The sequence below is a fragment of the Zootoca vivipara genome, chromosome 5, assembly GCF_963506605.1.
Source record: "Zootoca vivipara chromosome 5, rZooViv1.1, whole genome shotgun sequence".
Lineage (NCBI taxonomy): Eukaryota > Metazoa > Chordata > Lepidosauria > Squamata > Lacertidae > Zootoca > Zootoca vivipara.
The window spans coordinates 15689345-15709410 of NC_083280.1; the positions used below are offsets into that span (position 1 = coordinate 15689345).

The window sequence follows — 20066 nt, forward strand, 5'->3', positions numbered from 1 at the left end:
GTAAGTCCCATTGAACATAGGGATTTACTCCTTTGACTGATTAACATTCTATGGCCTTTTAAATGTGTTTGTGGGAGGGGGGTTATGGGTTTTTGTTTTATGTATTTTGTGTTTTCATTTTATATTATATTGTCGACTTCCATGTGATCTTTGGTGAAAGGCAGTATACAAATTTAATAAACAAATACAAATTAAAAAACTGAAAATATGAAGTGAATTGCACTTGCTAATCACACAAAAAGCAGCTTATGTTATATTACTGCAAGTCGGGTATAGAGAACATTTGGCCCTCCACATGTTACTGAAGGGCACCTCCCATCAGTTACAGGTACGGGTAGGTAGCCGTGTTGGTCTGACGTTGTCGAAACAAAATTTAAAAATTCCTTCCAGCAGCACCTTAAAGACCAACTAAGTTTCTATTTTGGTATGAGCTTTCGTGTGCATGCACACTTCTTCAGATACCATCAGCTCCAACAAGTCTGGCCAATGGCCAGGGATGATGGGAGTTGTAGTTCATCAACATTTGGAAGACCAAAGGCTTCCCGCACCTGCTCAGCCTACTTTAGCTTGGGGACTTTTGCATGAACAGGTACGGTAGCACATTTGAGATCATTGACAACCCATTTTTTAATATCTCAGATGCTTTTGCTGCGAGCAGTGATCATACTGCATACATTAAGAGACCATCTGCTGCATCATAGACTTTTCAGTTAGAAGGGGACGACAGAGGATGAGATGGTTGGACAGTGTTCTCGAAGCTACGAACATGAGTTTGACCAAACTGCGGGAGGCAGTGGAAGACAGGAGTGCCTGGCGTGCTATGGTCCATGGGGTCACGAAGAGTCGGACACGACTAAACGACTAAACAACAACAACATAAATGTGTGCATAATTACAATTTGACTATTATGAAAGTATTTCAATTAGTGCTTAGACTATATATATGAACCACACTAGGCAGCCAGATGCCTCAAGGGAAACCCACAAGCAGGGGTACAAGGGGACACAGTTCGTTCCATTAGCCTGCCGCGAGTTCTAATATTACGCGTTATCTTATGCATGTCTACTCGGAAGCAAATCCTATTTAGTGAGATTTCCACACGAGGCAAGTATGTACAGGATTGCAGCCCTGTCTAGAGCGAGGGAGCAAAAGCTACTCTATCCACAACCTGCATACTAGTTTTAAAAAGCCTTTGTCACTTGCCCCTGCACACTGCAATTCTGTACCCGCTTACCTGAAATCAATAGGACTTGCCTCCGAGTAGACACGTACAGCGTTCGCTGTTAAGACATCCCTTTCCCTAAACAAAAAAAACACACCTCCGAATGCTTTTGCCTCCCCGCAACCCGCGCCGTGCCGCCTTACACAACCCTATACTCAGCATGTTGTTGTTGTTTAGTCGTTTAGTCGTGTCCGACTCTTCGTGACCCCATGGACCATACTCAGCATATGTATACACAAAGAAGCTCTCGCTTCAAAAGCGACGTCCGAAGCGGCGCAGAAAGAACACTCGCGCGACCCATTCCTACGCCGCGACCTTTTGGTGTGAGTCGAGTCCGGCCGAGGAGCGCATGCGCGGTACCTCCCTGTGAAGGAGGCGAGAACATGGCGGAAGCGGTGTGAAGGGTCTATACGCCAAGCAGGCGCGTCTTCTCGCGGGCGGGCGGCGCTGTCCGCGGGGAAAGGAGAGGCCTGCTGAGGGGCTGCTGCTTCTGCTGCTGCGCGGCGACTGCGGACTCCAGGGCCCGCGGGTAGCGGCCCCACGGCCCCAGCCTCCCCTTGGGCTTTGTCAGGTAGGGAATGGGAAAGGTCCTGGGCCCAGACACCGGTTTCTCCTGGTGCTGCCTCGCTCTGAGGGCAGGCAGCGAAGACCGAGGGCTGCCTCGACTGGACGACCCCTGGAGTGCCCTGGCCCAGCCTAAGGATGGGAGGGGAGCGGGAGGCTGGGCCCTGCCGTCTGGCTGGAAGCTGGTGCTCCCTTCAGTTCTGTATCCACCTATCTGTATATTTATCTGTGTCTACGTATTTTCCTGCGGCGTGTGTTAGTGGTTCGAGCAGAGGGGCTTCTCCCTCTGCAAAATGGATAAAAAAAACTCTTGGCAGGTGGAAATCCAACAGGTGCGGATTGCACCAAGCTCGGCCCCTCTTGCTCGGGAAAAGCTGACGCTGTTGGAATAGCTCAGTCGGTAGAAAATAAGGGTCTTGGGTTCGGGTCCCGCTTTGGGCAAAATATTCTTGCATTGCAGGAGGTTGGACTAGGTAAAGGGGTCCATTCCAACTCTCTGATTCTGCAGGCTGTGCGTTTTTATTTATTTTAATTATTCACATCCCACCCCCAATCATCCCAAGCGACATGTGGGAGGTGCTGGTGTCCTGATGGAGCTGCTAAACAGGAAGTCTCTTAAGTTTACTGCCTTTTCCATGAACTCACAGTAGGTGGCCTTAGATGACCTTAGGGAAGACGCTCTTATCTCAGCCACCCCACCTGCTATGTGGGGGTATAATAATACTGACAGAGTTTGGGTTTTTTTGCAAGGGTTAGCACTTAATTATGCACGTGGAGTGCTTTGAACACTTGAAAGTGCTATCCAAATGTTAGGTTTTGTTATAAACAAAATAAAACCATATTTGGAAAATAATAAAACAAATATGAATCAAAAAGTTTAATTCACCATTAAACATAATTATTGCTGTGTATGAACAAGCCGCAGCCAAATTCCACTAGGATGCAAGTTTTGCATCCCCTCCATAATGAGAGGAGAGCGGCTTTTATTGTATTTTAATCTTTGCTGGAAGCCGCCCAAAGTGGCTGGGGAGACCCAGCCGGATGGGCGGGGTACAAATATAATAATAATAATTTATTATTTGTACCCTGCCCATCCGGCTGGGTCTCCCCAGCCAATCTGGGCGGCTTCCAGCAAAGGTTAAAATACAATAAAATGTCACAAATTTAAAACTTCCCTAAACAGGGCTGCCTTGCATTCCCATATTTATCAGAAGGTATGCTGCAGACCTCCTGAGCCAGCTGTAGCTTCTGAGTCAGTGGATTAGTGCTCTGAAAACAAGTCAGAGCCTGATAATACACTTTTGGCCACTGCCACCGCTGCATCCTGATCCAAAGGTACCCCTCTGGTTGGATGGAGAGATTACCAGCCCATCTATCACAGGCATAACACATCCCTTTTTGAGCAGTAAGATTACCCAGAAGCATCACTTCCATCTTATCTGGATTCAGCATCAGCTTGTTTAGCCTCATTCACTCAGTTACAGCCTTTGGTTACAGAGTCTCTGGAAAAACAAATGCACAAAACCCAGGTTCAATAGGCCAGAGTGCACAAAACACAGGTTCAATAGGTCCATCCTTCCTCAAAGGGCGGTCCTGAGGCGAACACCTTTCTGAGCTCCTTGGAAGAAGGACAGATTTATAAACAACCTTGGGCCAGTGTTTCATAGAATCATAGAATCAGAGTTGGAAGAGACCACAAGGGCCATCCAGTCCAACCCCCTGCCGAGCAGGAAACACCACCAAAGCATTATTGACATATGCCTGTCAAGCCTCTGCTTAAAGACCTCCAAAGAAGGAGACTCCACCACACTCCTTGGTAGCAAATTCCACTGCCAAACAGCTCTTACTGTCAGGAAGTTCTTCCTAATGTTTAGGTGGAATCTTCTTTCTTGTAGTTTGAATCCATTGCTCTGTGTCCACTTACTTCTCTGGAGCAGCAGAAAACAACCTTTCTCCCTCTTCTATATGACATCCTTTTATATATTTGAACATGGTTATCATATCACCCCTTAACCTTCTCTTCTCCAGGCTAAACATACCCAGCTCCCTAAGCCGTTCCTCATAAGGCATCGTTTCCAGGCCTTTGACCATTTTAGTTGCCCTCTTCTGGACACGTTCCAGCTTGTCAGTATCCTTCTTGAACTGTGGTGCCAAGAACTGGACACAGTACTCCAGGTGAGGTCTGACCAGAGCAGAATACAGTGGTACTATTACTTCCCTTGATCTAGATGCTATACTCCTATTAATGCAGCCCAGAATTGCATTGGCTTTTTTAGCTGCTGCATCACACTGCTGACTCATATCAAGTTTGTGGTCTACCAAGACTCCTAGATCCTTTTCACATGTACTGCTCTCAAGCCAGGTGTCACCCATCCTTTATTTGTGCCTTTCAATTTTTTTGCCCAAGTGTAGTACTTTACATTTCTCCTTGTTAAAATTCATCTTGTTTGCTTTGGCCCAGTTGTCTAATCTGTTAAGGTCATTTTGAAGTGTGATCCTGTCCTCTGGGGTATTGGTGCAGACGACACCAAATTAGGAGTGGTGGCTGAAATCAAGATAGGCTACATCCACAGCATTCCCTTCATCTACCAGGCTTGTAATTCTGTCAAAAAATGAGATCAGATTAGTCTGACATGACTTATTTTTCAGAAACCCATGCTGACTTTTAGTGATCACAGCGTTTCTTTCTAGGTGCTCACAGACCATTTGCTTAAATGCTAATGCTTAATGCAAGAAGAAAATGTATAGATTTTTAAAGAAATGAGCAAACTGGTAGTTGCTGGTGTGTAGAGAATAATATTTAATGTATATATTTATAACTAGTAAGAAACAGCTTTCTTGGCTTAGTAGTATAAAATTTGAAATGTTAATAAAAGTGTAGGAATTCTGTAGTTTTCCGTTTTTCTGTATACAGGACTTAGATAAGCATAAGATACCAAAGAGGTGCAAACTGGAAAATTGTGTTTTCTAGACGGAGTCATAATTTATAAATTGATAATCGGAATTTTCAGCTATATTTAATAGACTATGCTAGCCAGCAGGTCCCATCAAAGTGACTGGCTCGTATCCTTTTATGAACAGTTAGGGCTGCTGCTCATGTTATACCTCTTACTGTTCAAGTATATACTTAAATCTTTAGCGTGGATACATCGGACAGGTAGTTTAGAGTACACATATGATACAGGGACATCTGTCAGCTAGGATTAACTGGAGCTCCTGGTTGGGTGTACGTTCTGAGGTATAGCTGAGTTACTCGCTGAGTTATGTGTTAAATGATCTATATTATTTCACATGGTGTATTTCACAGGTTTGCCAGCACCAAAGGCACTCTTGCACTCATGCAGCACACAGACATACTTGCCACACATACAGCACTAACAGCATTCACCATATAGGCAAGTACACAGTACTGTCCATTTCACGGCGCACTACACACATTCTTTCTCTCTCTCTCTCTTTCTCTCTCTCTCTCTCACACACACACAAACACCACACTCATCCCCATCAGTGCTAGTCTGAAAGGATAAATTTAAATGTCTCCTCTAAATCCAGCACTACAATGGGGTGATTCATCTTCCATAAGCAAGTTAATAGCACTTATCTGCTTTATCATATTTCCCCCTCTGTTTACTAAGGCAATATGATTTTTTAAAAGGTCAGTCCATATTAAAGAGTGTATTGCATTAACCAAAGGCCATAACAATTTCATTTCAATTTGCCAAACTGAAAGTCATAACATACAGCAGTTGCATAATGCAATGCATCAGTGATTTAAAGAAAGGGAGTAAGAATTCTTAAGTATCATCTGCTAGCTCATACTAAGTTTAACTTCCATTAGACCTCTGAATCTACAGGGCAACTTATTGGAATATTATCTACCTCTCTTTTGCCAATCTTTCAGCCAGAGCAGAAAGCACCTCTTTATGTGTGACAGATCTGTTAGCGTCTCTAAAAAGAAAGCAAACCATTTCTGCCATAGTAAGCCTGCTTCTATGAATTAGCAAAGGTTTCAGGAATCGATATCTTGGATCCCAATATAAAGAGCAGATTAACAACCTTATTGCAGTGGCTATCCAAGACTGCTGTGAGCTCCATAAAGGCATTTCTTAAGACAGCAGGCATGAGTTTGGTCAAATAAAATGCTCTAAAATGCTCCATTTTCAGAAATTGGAACCATGGCGAGAATCTAGAATTCCCAATCAAGTGCAAATCCCTTCTGGATTTTTAAAATAGGTTTTGAGGTAGTCTAGGCTCAGAAGAACTGGAATAGTTCTTTATTTGTTACTTTGAGGTGTACAGTGCAAATTAATAAGGCAACTTCACTTTGTTTCTTTAATATTATGACTCTGAAATAAACTTACTCAGTAATTACTAGTTTGAATAGCTTACTCTGGTAACACCCTCTCTCAGTCTTCAAATGGGTGTGCTTTCCTTCCTGAAGTAATACCCACAGCAGTCTTTTGAGACAAGCCATTTTCCTGTTCTGCAAATGCAGAGCTGCAAGCGAGCGATTGTAACTTGCATTCTTGGATTACCCACGATTTGAACTTGCATTTCCCAGGGCAATGCCCAGCACACTTTCTTATTTGAATCACACCAGCTTGTACGTTCCTCTCTGGATTCCAAACACTAGGATGTTGCTTACATTGAGCTGTTGGGTTTTCTTTTGTTTTTCCTTACCAGGTGGAAGAATAATTTCACAGCTATGGAGAGTGAACCGAGCACAACAACATGTTCTACATGTACAACTACTATCACCACCACATCCTCTCCTTCCCGTACTCAGCCACCTCAGATATCTGTCTATAGTGGTGCAGATCGACATGCTGTGCAGGTATTTTATAGTTGACAGTAATAATAATAAAAACACGGAGGATTCAAAAGCACTGACAAGCAATGGTGATTTCTGTATATCTGGTGGGGAACTGGATCTGGCTGGCAAACCAGATCTTTATTTCTCCAACCTGTAGCAAATTTGACAGGTGGGCGAGACATCAGATGGTTTCAAGACCACATAACAATGGTCCTGAAAGACCTACATTGGCTCCCAGTACGTTTCCGAGCACAATTCAAAGTGTTGGTGCTGACCTTTGAAGCCCTAAATGGCCTCGGCCCAGTATACCTGAAGGAGCGTCTCCACCCCCATCATTCTGCCCGGACATTGAGGTCCAGTGCCGAGGGCATTCTGGCTGTTCCCTCACTATGAGAAGCCAAGTGGCACCAGCCCTGTGGAACGCCCTCCCATCAGATACCAAAGAGAAAAACAACTACCAGACTTTTAGAAGACACCTGAAGGCAGCCCTGTTTAGGGAAGCTTTTAATGTTTGATGACCATTGTATTTTAATATTTTGTTGGAAGCTGCCCAGAGTGGTTGGGGAGACCCAGCCAGATGGGCAGGGTATAAATAAATTATTGTTATTGTTATTATTTTGCCCCACACTTGCAGAGCCCCTTTTAATGTGCTCCACGAGATGGTGCTTTGAAAGGCGCTTCCCGAAGCTGACAGTCAACTAAGCCTCTTTCAAAGTGGGGTGTGAGTGTGTGTGGAGAAGGAGGGGGAGTCCTTTTGTGGGAGAAGAAACTGCTCTTTTGGTAACATCCATAACATAATTTATGGCAGTCGTAGTGTATTACTGGTCACTGTTGAGTTGATATATTAATTTTAAATGCATCCTGTATATCTGACCAGCCACAGGTTCTTGAACGGTTTAATGTGCTAGCATCAGAAAGTTTTCTATTTCTGTCCCTGTAATGATGTTACTTTAAAATCCACAGGTTATTCAGCAGGCCTTGCATCGTCCGCCAAGTTCAGCAGCGCAGTATCTTCAGCAGATGTATGCAGCTCAGCAGCAGCATCTCATGTTACAAACGGCTGCTTTGCAACAACAGCATTTAAGTAGCACCCAGTTCCAGAGCCTGGCCAGCGTCCCACAGGTGAGATTGAAACAGAAAATACAGCAACCATCTGGGAATTAAGATTAAGTGCCATGAAATGCATTATCAGGATACTGCTTTCGTCTTAATGACAGTTTCTGACAATTTTTTTAACCCCAGGATTTTTAATCATCAGCGGGAGGTTCAGTTCACAATTTTACCTGGCAGCATGAGGGTCAAGCTAGGGAAAAGGGACAGTGTTCTCTCCTTCTAGATCATTATACTGCCAACCAATACCATGTTGTTGTGTCCAAGGGGATATGTTTTTTAAAAGACTTTTCAACTTTGCAGTTTTATGCTGTAAAGAGGGTATCCTGAGCAGAAGACTAAGCTAGTACAGCAGCTACTTCAAAATAATCAAATTAATATTTGCAAGATCATTTTAACTATGTGACCGTCTGGTCAGTTTTTAATCAGAGATGTATAATCAATGCGCCAATTTTAGCCTCGTATCACATTCTTGGTTGTGGCGTTCCCATGAATCATGGGTCTAACCTTTCTGGGCCTTTGTGAGCATTTGGAAGTGTTGTTGCTCATTCCACAAAATGGCTGCCATGGGGCGTAGCCCTTCACAAAATGGTAAGAGTCATTGAATTGTATAATTGGAAGAGGCCCCAAGGGTAATCTAGTCCAACCCCCTGCAGTGTTGGAATCTTTTGCCCAACGTGGCGCTTGAACCTATAACCCTGAAATTAAGAGTCTCATGCCCTTGAAGTTTGATCTAATAACAACAACTAGATCCTCTTTTGAATTTGTATGACTTTTAAATAGGACCTGCCCCATCATCAAAATAAAGCTTTCATTGGGGTCTCTAGACAGCACAGTGAAAATAACAGATCCAGCACTTGGCAGCCTCTTAAGAGAGTTGACCGCAGGGTTAAAGAGACTGAGGGCCACAGAGAAAACCATTGTGGGTTTCATGTGGGCATTGGACTGCCTAGCAAATGCCATTGAGCCTAGATGTTCAATTTATCATATTCAACATTATTTAAATACTTTTTATTGCAGTGTAAATGACACATTTGACAGATGTGCTTGCTATTTAGGCAAACCTGTCAGGTGGGAGGCAGTGCGCATCCCCCAATGGCAGTGTCACTCAGCAGTCAAGCATGTCAGAGACATCGGTAAGTAGCGAAACAAAGTGCTTTCTTTTAATCCAGCTTAAGTTACCATGTTGGTTCTCGGAAAGTTAGGAATGCAGCTGTGTGATCACATTTACATGCAAATAGCTGGGGGAGCAGAAGCTTCAATTTTAAAAATTGTTCGCGACAGAGTCTCAGTGCATTAATAAAATAAAAAATTCCTTCCAGCAGCACCCTAGAGACCAACTAAGTTTGTCATTAGTATGAGCTTTCCTGTGCATGCACACTTCTTCAGATACCTGAAAGCTCAAAAGCTCATACCAATGACAAACTTAGTTGGTCTCTAAGGTGCTGCTGGAAGGAATTTTTTTATTTTGTTTTGACTACCTCAGACCAACACGGCTACCTACCTGTAACTAGTGCGTTAATTGTATAGCAAACACATAAATTTAAATTTGCCATTGAAAAAGCCCTAGGGTGACCCCCTGACCTTGTGCTTTGCAAGAATAACTATATGTTCATGGATTGTGTGGATTTTGCCAGATCTCTTAAAACAGGAATTTTTTGCAGAATACCAGTTAGAGACTTTATCAATAATAATGTTTGATCATAAGTGTCCATAACTTTTACTGGTGGATAACATCAGTTACTAATAATGTGTTGAGTTTAGTGTAGGGTAAATTCAGCCTTATTCTGGACATTTTAATTGCAATTTGAAAAAAGTAAAATGGCAAATCTAAGAAGGCAGATCTGCAATGCGGCTGAACATTTTACTGCAATCATAATTTTAAACTCTAATATAAAAATGAAACACGTCCTTATGATCAAGTATATCAGAAGAAGAAGAAGGAAGAAGGAAGAAGAAGAAGAAGAAGAAGAAGAAGAAGAAGAAGAAGAAGAAGAAGAAGAAGAAGAAGAAGAAGAAGAAGAAGGAGCGGAGGAGTTTGGATTTGATATCCCGCTTTATCACTACCCAAAGGAGTCTCAAAGTGGCTAACATTCTCCTTTCCCTTCCTCCCCTACAACAAACACCCTGTGATAAGATAAATGCAGGATCTGCTGTATCAGAATTGGTGGCTGTTTAAGTTACATATTTACACTTAAACATGTTAGCAATAGTTAAAAATTTATAGCTTTGGGCAGTGATCTTCCTGATGAACAAACAGGTGCTTAAGGATGCAACTTTGACAGATGACATAAACTTTTTTACAAACCTAGATTCTGTGCTGCAGAGTACAACTGCAAGTCCAATATATTGCCTGGCAACCCTGCGCATGTTTACTTGGAAGCAAGTTCCGCTGTTTTCTGTGGGGCTCTTTTTGAAATTGTGGAATGAAGGTAGTTAATAAAACAATATTTTTGCTTCCATAGATTAATCTTTCTCCTTCTCCTACACCCGCGCAGCTAATAAGCCGTTCACAGACCTCCAACAGTAGTAGTAGCAGCAGTCTTACCCAACAGACCATGCTTCTGGGGAGCACCTCTCCTACTTTAACTGCAAGCCAGGCTCAGATGTACCTCCGAGCCCAAATGGTAAGTCTTGCTAGTTTATCTTTCATTACTTTTTTTGAATGGTTGCTAAGGCTTATTTGTTCTTTTCTGTTTTGTGACTAATGGTTCCTTGGCCCTTCTGAGTTTCCAACAGTGACTGTAATTTAGCAGTTAAGTTTTGTAATTGCATCTTGTTTATATATCACGAGGCCACAAAGGAGCAGAATCCTGCTGAAATCTCAAGAACATTTCTGTGGGTACTGGATAATTGGTGGTTTTGACATAACAGCCCTGCGTGCATTTCCTCAAAAAGGGTATCGTAGAATTGGAAAAGGTTCAGAAGAGGGCCGCCAAAATGATCAAGTGGGTGAAGCAACTCCCCTATGAAGAAAGGTTGCAGTGTTTGGGATTTTTTAGTTTAGAGAAAAGGCAAGTGAGAGGTGACATGATAGAGTTTATAAAATTATTCATGGTGCAGAGAAAGTGGATACGGAATTTCCCCCCTCCCCTTCCCCCTAACACTAGAATTCATGGACATCCAAATGAAGCTTAGTGTTGGAAGGTTCAGGAGAGATAAAAGAAAATACCTGTTCATGTGACACATAGTTAAACTGTAGGACTCGCTCCCACAGGTAGGCAGTGATGACCTCCAACATAAAAGAGGATTCGACAAATTCATGGAGGGAGAGGGCAATCAGTGGTTACTCGCTACGATGACTATTCTCTGCTGCCACAGTTGGAGGCAGCAGTGCTTCTGAATACCAGTAGCTGGAAACAGCAGGAGGGGAGAGTGTCCTTGTGCTTGAATCCTTCTAGTGGGTTTCCCACAGGCGTCTGGTTGGCCGCCGTGAGAACACGATGCTGGACTAGATGAGCCATTGGCTTCATCCAGGAGGCTCTTCTTATGTTCTTAGATGTTGTTAAAGTAGAAGAATGGGCCTTTTAAATTGCTCCCTCTCCTTGCAAAGTACTGGTATATGTGGTCTGGTGTTTATAGTAGGGCGTTTTCAGGTCGGACACAAGTGCGAGTCACTTAGCCTTGCCAGCAGTTTTGTTTTCCAGCTGCTCTTCCTCTGTAGCTTGGTGAACATCTGGTGTAGGGTAGCCCAACAAACGATGGTTAAGAAAATCCATAGTTAAGACAGCAAGCCCCGCTTGTCAAGGAAAAATCGGGGATCCCGTTTGTTCCTTTGCAGCTATGTTGCTACTTGCCCCACACTTGATTCCACATATGATGTGAGCTGTGTGACAGATGGAAGTGGCTTGGGGAAATAGCCTCATGTGCCAGACTGGGACTTGTGATGGGCCATACAGTCTGCACCCCTGTTCTATATAGAAGAAAGTGTCATAGAACAGTTGGAGTATATTAAGGGAAGAACTTTTGGCTAGCCCTCCACATTGTGTGATAACATACCACTATTGCATGGGCAGGAATACCCCTGATCCACTTCCTCTGTATAACTTTTTCTTAGATACTAAATGGAGTAAGCTGTTTCTTAAGTAGCATCAGGCCAGGATGTTCATCCACCAGGGCCTGTTCCATGATTGCTTATCTTTAAACCCAGTTTAAAATACTTTTATGTGGATGAATGGGAAACCTTTGAAAATGATGTGTAAATTCATTGGCAAAGAACTGTTAAAAAAAGTTTGTGCTGTTGAGCCTTTTTGATTTTTTCTGATGATTCTCTTTGAGTTCTAATTTTAAGCATTATAGGGGGGAAATACGCCGTTCTGTTTTTTGTTAAATCAGTCTCTCTGATCCAGTTTGTTGTGGAGCATGACTCAAATAATTCATTTGAAGGAACAAAGAGTTGGCAAAGATGATCTGTGGGGTCAGCAAGTGTTTTGTTTTTATTTGCTTGTTTTGTTAGGGGATTACCTGGTTCAGGCCTGTAATTAAAATAACTATGCTACTTTTCTTGCTAGACATAGGATAGTGGGGAATATTTCTGAGACATAGAATAGTGGGGAATATTTCTGAAGGGAGCACACCATCTCTTGCTATAGACATCCCCGTGTTTGTGTTTTTTTCACCTGTGGGATTTTAGAGATATGGGCTGCAGTTCCTCACCAGTGATGTCTCAGATGTATATGGAGATGCAGCACCAATGGCCCGGTTTACAGTTCCTTCTGTCATCCTCTCTGGTCATGACTTTTGTGGACTTGTTGCATGTGCTTCTTCCATTCCCGGTCAAGCCTGCTAATTCCTAATGTGCATCCCTTGAAAAGGCTTTGTGGTCCCACTGGCCTCTCTGCCTCTCCTCAGAGTTGGATGCCACTTTGCAACTCCGCATAAATAAATGAATGCAGGGATCTGCAGGTTCTGCATTTCTCCCTCATTTTGGAGAGTGTGAGCAAATCAGTTGTTTGCCTCCCTTTCCCCCCTTGTTCCGATGCAAAGAGCAGCTTCTGAGGAAGGAGGGATTCTCATCAGGAACATCGCAGGGAAGTCAGAAGGGTAAAAACTCTTCCTTTCCACTCCCTGCAGTCCTGGTGCTGTTCTCTGCTTTACCCCTCCGGTGGCTGAGCTACTTGGTGAAAGGCTGAAAAGCTGCATTATTCTGGAATACTGCAGCAAATCTTTGCAGCTTAAAAAAAAAAAACCTGAGAGAATTTTCTATCTAAGCTTTTGTTTGTTCGTGTGCATTCATGGTACAGTGTGTGTCTCAATTTTCTTTTTTGCTACCTTCCACAGCTGATTTTTACACCTGCTACCACTGTGGCGGCTGTCCAGTCTGACATTCCTGTTGTGTCGTCGTCCTCTTCGTTTCCCTGTCAGTCTGCAGCTACTCAGGTGAGCTCACGTGGGTTGTGTGAGCGTGTGTGTCTGTGTATCCATTTCCAGATCCATTGTGAGTGGTCGGCATGCAGTTCTACTCTTTGTATCTAATGCTGCATTATTTATATACTGCTTTTCAGGCAAACCTCACAAAGGGTTTTATAAAAATATTAAAACGGTAAGATAAATAAAATTTAAAAAATAACAACAGCAAAGACAAACTATGGGGTAGGGGGGCATGGAAACCTCTGAATGCTAGATCGCGTTTCCCTTCAGGGCAAGGTGTTTCTAGAGTTTCTCTGTAGTGGTAGTTGGGAGTGGGAAAGGTCACCCCAGCTGCAACACCGAGAGCTGGGTGATGTCAATTCTCCAGGGTGTTCCATCTTCATCTCTTCCTCCTCCTCTCAGAGCAAGATGACTGTTGAACCACAGCCACTATAGGGCCACCCATTCAACTATTATCTTTATCTTTATCTTAAAACTTTGAACTGCTACAGCGACATTAGTATTTTGCCATATTACATGGCCAGTCTATGTTAGCAGTAACGTATTCTTGATTCCTAGAAGCATGTATCTATAACACTTTAGAAAGGTTTTGCTTAAATTTCAATGACCTCTTACCCTCTTTAACCTGTTAGAAAAAAAGTTGTACTGTAGGTTGGTACATTTCGATTGGTACATTTCTCTTCCCAAAGAGATAGATGTAGATGCTTTAAGATGACAATGTAGAATGACTTTAAACCTAATGGCTAAATAATATTGCAGTAATGATGAACCCCTTGCTCCCAGAATTGATGTACAAGATCAGACCTAACCAGTGCATATTAATGCCAAAGAGCTTTTGAAAGAAATAAAGCATTCACCATGAAGAATAATAAAGTTTTATAAGCTTTTAGCATGGCTGTTCCGTACGTTGGCTCAAATTGATAATTGAAGTTATTTCTGCATAAACGATGATCCTAAACACACTTACTTGAAACTGAGGGCCACAGTTAATGCTAATCCTACTTAAAGCAGACCCACTGAAAATAATGTAGATGGCTAACTTAGGTCCATTAATTGCAATGGGTCTGCTCTGAATATAACTTAGTTGGATACAGCCATGAGTTCTGCTGCAGTTAATGGGCCTCATGTCACACACACACACACACACACACAGTGCTTTTTTCTGGGGGGATGCAGGGGGGGTGTACTTTTGTCCATTTACTGTATTTATTTCCCCCGATTTGAACTATAAAATGGTGATTTTCTTGAGTCAAAATGAAAGTACCCCTAAACATTTTTTTAGGGGGAAAAGCACCGTATATGTATACAGTGGTACCTCATGTTGCGTAACCTCCAGGTTACAGAATCTTTGGATTATGGGCACAGCAAACCTGGAAGTATACACTTTCGCCACATGCGCATCTTTGGACTAATCCATTTTTGGATTATGGGCACAGCAAACCCGGAAGTATACACTTTCGCCGCATGCGCAGAAGCGCTCTGCGCACGTGCACAGAAGCGGTGCCTCTAGTTACGGATTTTCCAGGGTGTGCACGGCACCTCAAAATGAATTAAATCCGTAACCAGAGGTACTACACTGTGTGTGTGTGTGTGTGTGTGAAAATATGGAATATGAAAAAAAATCCATCAACAGAAATACTTTAGTACAAAAAGAACCATGTGCAATCAGTAAAGTATTCTTTCTACACCTTCTCTAATTTCCCTTTGAGCAGATCGGAGTGGTGTTAAAAGGACAATGAAACAAATGTGTAGTCTAACCAGGTTGCACATTCAGGACACTGTTAGATGACAGGCTTGGGTGCAGGGGCAGAGACATTGGGTATGGAATGTGCAGAGTTTGGGTAATAGCAACGTGAAGGCATCTGCATCAGATACTGTTATGTGTAGAAATCTCACACGATACGCAGCCTTGGTGAATCCTATTCCAAAGACAGATGTCAAGTTTACATTTTATTGTAAGTCCTGCATGTAAGTTCTGAGTCATCTGATCATTTACTGCTAAAATGTCTGTTTTTCTTCCATGTTTATATAAGCATGGTCATAGGTTCAGCAGAATCAGTTACAATAGCTTTTGAAAATAGGGCTTTTGTAGCCTGTGACTGCCAGCCAGTTTTACAAAAAGCTACATCTTTAGAAAAGCAGGGGTGTGGGAGAAGCTTTGCAGGATCAGAATATATAAATCAGGGATCCTTTTGTGGACCAAAATATTTATCCTCCTATCTTTGCTTACCAGCTTTACAATACCAGTGTGAAATTATGGATAGTGTAGTTGGAGAAACTGAACACTGCTAAATCAAAACCCAACCAATTTTCTTCATCTTACTAACAAAATTATTAAACTTCATGGGTTTTGCTTGACAAAAAGTGGAAGCCTGAAGTACCGTACAAGGAGCACTGTTCAGCAACATAAACCTTTTCACCTAACTTTAAATGCTTTGTGACATCTGTTGAAGGGGAAGGGAAAGTGGGAAAGAATCTCTGATCAGTCTTGAATCCAGAAAGAATCTCCCTAATAGTAAAAGGCAAAACCACCCAAATGGTCTATCAACTACACTGGTAACAATCTCCAATAAAACAGCCTCTAGCTTTTGTATTGCCTTTCTATCTCATAAATAGTATCTACATATGAATTAATAAACAAATCAATGACAGTTGACATTTGTATTTTTTTTATTGATGATTTTGCCCAGCTAGTGTGACAGCCTGTGGAATTTGATGAACTGTCGTCTATGGAAAATGAGCTGTATTGTTATTCCATCTGGTAATTACGATGGCACTTCGCTGGGTGGAATTAATGAGAGGGAGGTGTTGGCACTTGTCTACAGATTAGCAATCAACCAGTCAAGAAGTCCGCCACGAGGCATGTTTCCCACAGCGGCATCAACCTGTTGTTTTTCGAAATACTTCATTACCTCCTGCAAAATATCCCCCACACTCGCACCCTTCTTGGCTGCTTTGTCAGCCAATTGAGGAAGCTTCTTCAGGTCCTCATCATTCTCATTCATGAATGTGAGATTGGGCACTTGGAAGTGAGAGGCCGCCATCCATTGGAGGATAGCCTGGAGCTCTTTGTTCTGTGAACTGGTATTGGCGCACTGGTTGTTTACTATCACCTCAGAACCAGCGGGCACAAGTGGCTTTCCAATATTAGTAGGTCGTGGAGGTTTCTGGGATGCCATCGAATCTGGACTTGATACACCTTTGTTTCTTGCGGTAAAGTATGTAGCTTGATCATCAGAGTAATCTTCAACAACAAAATCAGGGCTTTTAGTCATGTACATACACAGCTTCATCACAGATTCCATCAGCTGATCAATGAATTTCTTGTTTATTTGGTCCATGTTTTCAGAATCCATTTCTGAATTGCAGTATTTGGATGAGGATTTTCTGCTAGACCTATCATCATATGAGCATGGTTTGGGATTCTTGGTGCTTATTTCGCACTCATCTACGTTGAAACCAGCCTCTTGAAGGACCTTCTGGATGATTGATAGGAGAGCACTTTGTATTTCTCCCCTCTGGTAATCTTGCTGTTGTGGATCACCCTTGCAACCATGAGATTTGGAACCATGTTTGCCTCCCTTTTCACAGAATGAAGATGTGTTTGAGTCCTGACATGGGTCCTTGTATTGAGTTAGCAGGTGCTGCTGTATCAACATTAAAGCTGTCAAAATGAGGTCTTTTGCTAGAAACTCAGTAGTGGAGCTACTTTTTTCTGGTCTCTTGTCATGGCACCCCCTGTCTGGACCTTTGCATCCTGTTTTTGATCGCAGCATGCTGATTCCATCCTTAATTATTGTCTCACCTACTTTCTGAGCTGCAGACTGAGCTGGATCTTTTGGTTTTTCCCTCGTGTGTAATCCACCTTTCAAAGATGCGAAGTGCATATTTGGAGCATTAGGGTCTAACGAACATCCTGTCTTCAATAAAGAGTATACAAGACTATGCCCTTTCTCCTTAGTTTCCGACATCAAAGCGTTGTACATTCTTAGTACCATTGCTTCTAAAATCTCCGTTGACTTCTGGGTCCCTGCATTGAAGAGATTTTTCTTCACTGTGGTAACAAAGTCAGAGTCTGTCATGAGGACCCCAGTGACATTATGTAGATTTTTCATAGTAGAGTCAATTAAGTCTGATATGACATCCTTTGTGTGTTTGAGAAACACTCTTTTCAAAATCACACAAGCTGGAAGTGGTTGCCTACTCTTGTGAATCTTTGTGGCATTCACAAATGAGAATGTCATATCCTTAGCATTTTTATTTGCATAAACCATTAGCCCTTTGTTAAAAGAACCGCAGTCATTGCGACCTGACTGTTTCCTTGGATGTATCAAATGAGCATGTGACGCTGGCTTTCCGTCATCACATTCTGGCATGGATTCACTTTGGTTGGAGCATACCTCACCATAAAAGAGAGAGGTTTTCTTGGGAGTTCCTTTACCCTCTTCCTTCTTGCCCGTAACCTGGTCTTGAGATGATTTAACACCAGGATCCTGGGCATTTTCCATCACCTCGTTCACCATCTTGGATGCAACTTTACTTACAGAACCAGGATTGAGGGCTTTCCCATCTTTGGTGGCATAAATTGCCTGGCGTATACATTTATTGGCAGCATCTTCCAGATTTTCAGAGATCTCTTTGCTTGCCATTTGCATAACCAAGGAGCACAACTTTTGAACAGTGCTTGCTACTTCATCTGCAGGTCCTTTCTGACCTTCAGCAGACTTGAAAGCTGTGTTGTTGTTGTTCTGGGACATCTTGTCAGCTGCTGATGGCTTTTGTTGACGAGGGGCAGTAGTAGAAGGGGTCAGTGCATGTTGGAATCCACATGCATATTTCTGCAGGTCGTCAAAGAGCCAGGACACAACATTCAGTTCTTCAGTTGAACCTTGTTTGAACAGACAGACTGCTCCTTCAGTCTTTGACTGTTCTGGTGTCTCACTATCCTTTATTACAATTACCTCTTTGTCCTGCATTTTCCCCAGATCAAGTCCTGTGGCAGTTTCATTGCCTTTAGACTGGCCAGCAGCATCTTTGCCTGTATCATCTGTGTCTTTTATGTTCAGGCTGGATACATCAACAAAACAGATCACTTTTCGCTCCTGGTCCTTCCCTCCATCAGGATTGTAGAGGTCTACCTTACACACGCCTGCTTGGCTGTGTAACCAGTCAACTTCTTGAGACATCTTTTGAAGTTTACAACTGGATTTGCACCTAGGACCGTAGTGGGTGTTCTTTCTCAGCTCAGCTGCTTTGGTGACCCTGCCAGACTGAAGATGTTGCCTCCTCTCTCAACTTTCCATGCTCTTCTGCTGCCAGATGTCATTTTCACTTGTGTGCACACATGGTTTCTATGGCAGCAATGACATCACAAAGAAGCAGCACTGCCACCTACCAGTGGTGTGATTTCAGTTATTTAACAAGATATTGTTGCCCAACTTTTCTCCTTATCTATCCTACATGGTCTATGAGAAATTTGTTGTGTGTAGGGGGAAATTAATGGTGCATTTTCAAACCTAATAATGGAAAATTAAGAGTGGTTATTTTCTACATTTATTTTACTATAAAAAAATAATCCATGCAGACCTTAAGTAAAGCTTCCACGGTGATTTAATCATTATTAAATCATAATAGGTTTCTAGACATAGCCACAAAGGAAGTGTCACAACTTAAAAATACTTGAGGCACTTGATTGTCATCTGTCTGTCTCAAGAAACAATGAAGGAGTGTACCTTTCGGGGTGAAGTCAAACTGTTGGAATGTTACACAGCGTCAGCTGTGGCTGTAGAGATTAATATGGGAGAGACATGTTTGGTTGCAGCTGGGGCAGGTGAAGGTGTCTTGTTGTGCTTCTGCAAATGCACCATGGTGCTTCTTCCCTCTGCACTCCTCCCAGCAGTCCTTCCTCCTCTGGGCACTGCTGTGGATACATGACATGATTTTCTCCAGGCCCTGCAGTCATCTACACGGGATTCCTGTGCGGCAGAGTTAATGATGCCAGCCTTCACGTCTCATTTGCAGACATCTTTGGAACATAGAATTTGGCTGCCGATGGGCCTGGTGCCTGAAGTCAGCTCCCTGCAGTACTACAGTGTGCTAAAGTAACCCAACTTTGAGGTTACCAATGCATGGTTCTCTGTTGCCATGCTATCCTTTGTCCAAGGATAGCTGTAACTCGTACACAAGCCAAAACTGACAGAAGACACTCCTCGTGGTGAAGACCACTTGTGCCTCCGCTGCCACTGCTGGATCCTGGAGCCTTGTTCCTTCAGATGGAGTGCAACCCTGTCTACATTAGATGATCTACTAAATTCCTAGATCCAGGAACCCACACACTTAAAAGCAGGGGCATAGGAAGGGGGGGCGGGGGCAGTCCGTCCTGGGTGTCATCTCTGAGGTGGGTGACAAATGCCCCCTGGGCAGATCACGCCACCTCCTGAGCACCACCCAATGGGCACCAGCCGCAGACTCTGTGCTGTCCGCCCGCTGCCTCTCCCCAGCTGTAGGGCGGCTGAAGCCCCGTGCCACACCCCGTCCCTTTTGAAGGGCACCCGCCCCTATGGGTGGTTCACGCCGCCCCTGAGCACGACACCCCAGGTGCCTGAGAGGCTTCCGCCTCCACTGCTTAAAGGCATGTTCTCCAGATTTAGGTCATGATCTCACATACACATATGAAACCCAGAATATCATTAGATCTCTGGTTGATGGGCAGGGTTATAGCCTTTGGTTGGCATCACTGGACATTTGGCTGAGGCCTGTGCCTTCTCATACTACTTGCTATTGTTGCCTGCCTCCTGCCCACTGTGGGTGAGTGAGCATTAACATGAATGAGGAGGAGCTGTAATTTCTACATCAGGGGCATAGGAAGAGGGACGGGGGCGGTCCGCCCTGGGTGTCATCCCAGAGGGGGATGACAAAACCGCCCAAGCGGATCATGCCACCGCGTCGCGATCGGACCCCTGCCAGGAGGATTGCACCACCGCACC

General features: G+C 43.3%; 1 protein-coding gene across 9 annotated transcripts in view; it reads left to right on the forward strand.

Moving 5' to 3' along the window:
• The first annotated feature begins 1580 nt into the window (after nucleotides 1–1580).
• Nucleotides 1581–20066, forward strand: part of PHC3 (polyhomeotic homolog 3) — a 48820-nt gene continuing 30334 nt past the window's right edge. For 5 of the 9 annotated variants that reach the window (XR_009557563.1, XR_009557564.1, XM_035133094.2 and 2 more), the window contains exons 1-6: nucleotides 1581–1794; nucleotides 6471–6621; nucleotides 7564–7722; nucleotides 8769–8846; nucleotides 10176–10337; nucleotides 12991–13089. Coding sequence is in view for 7 of the 9 variants with exons in the window: in XM_035133094.2 (XP_034988985.1) it covers nucleotides 6493–6621; nucleotides 7564–7722; nucleotides 8769–8846; nucleotides 10176–10337; nucleotides 12991–13089 (627 nt within the window). In the remaining 2 variants the exon portion in view is untranslated. Of the gene's footprint in view, nucleotides 1795–6470; nucleotides 6622–7563; nucleotides 7723–8730; nucleotides 8847–10175; nucleotides 10338–12990; nucleotides 13090–20066 lie in introns of those variants that run through there. The other 4 variants (XM_060274367.1, XM_060274368.1, XM_060274369.1 and 1 more) reach the window with 4 other exon arrangements.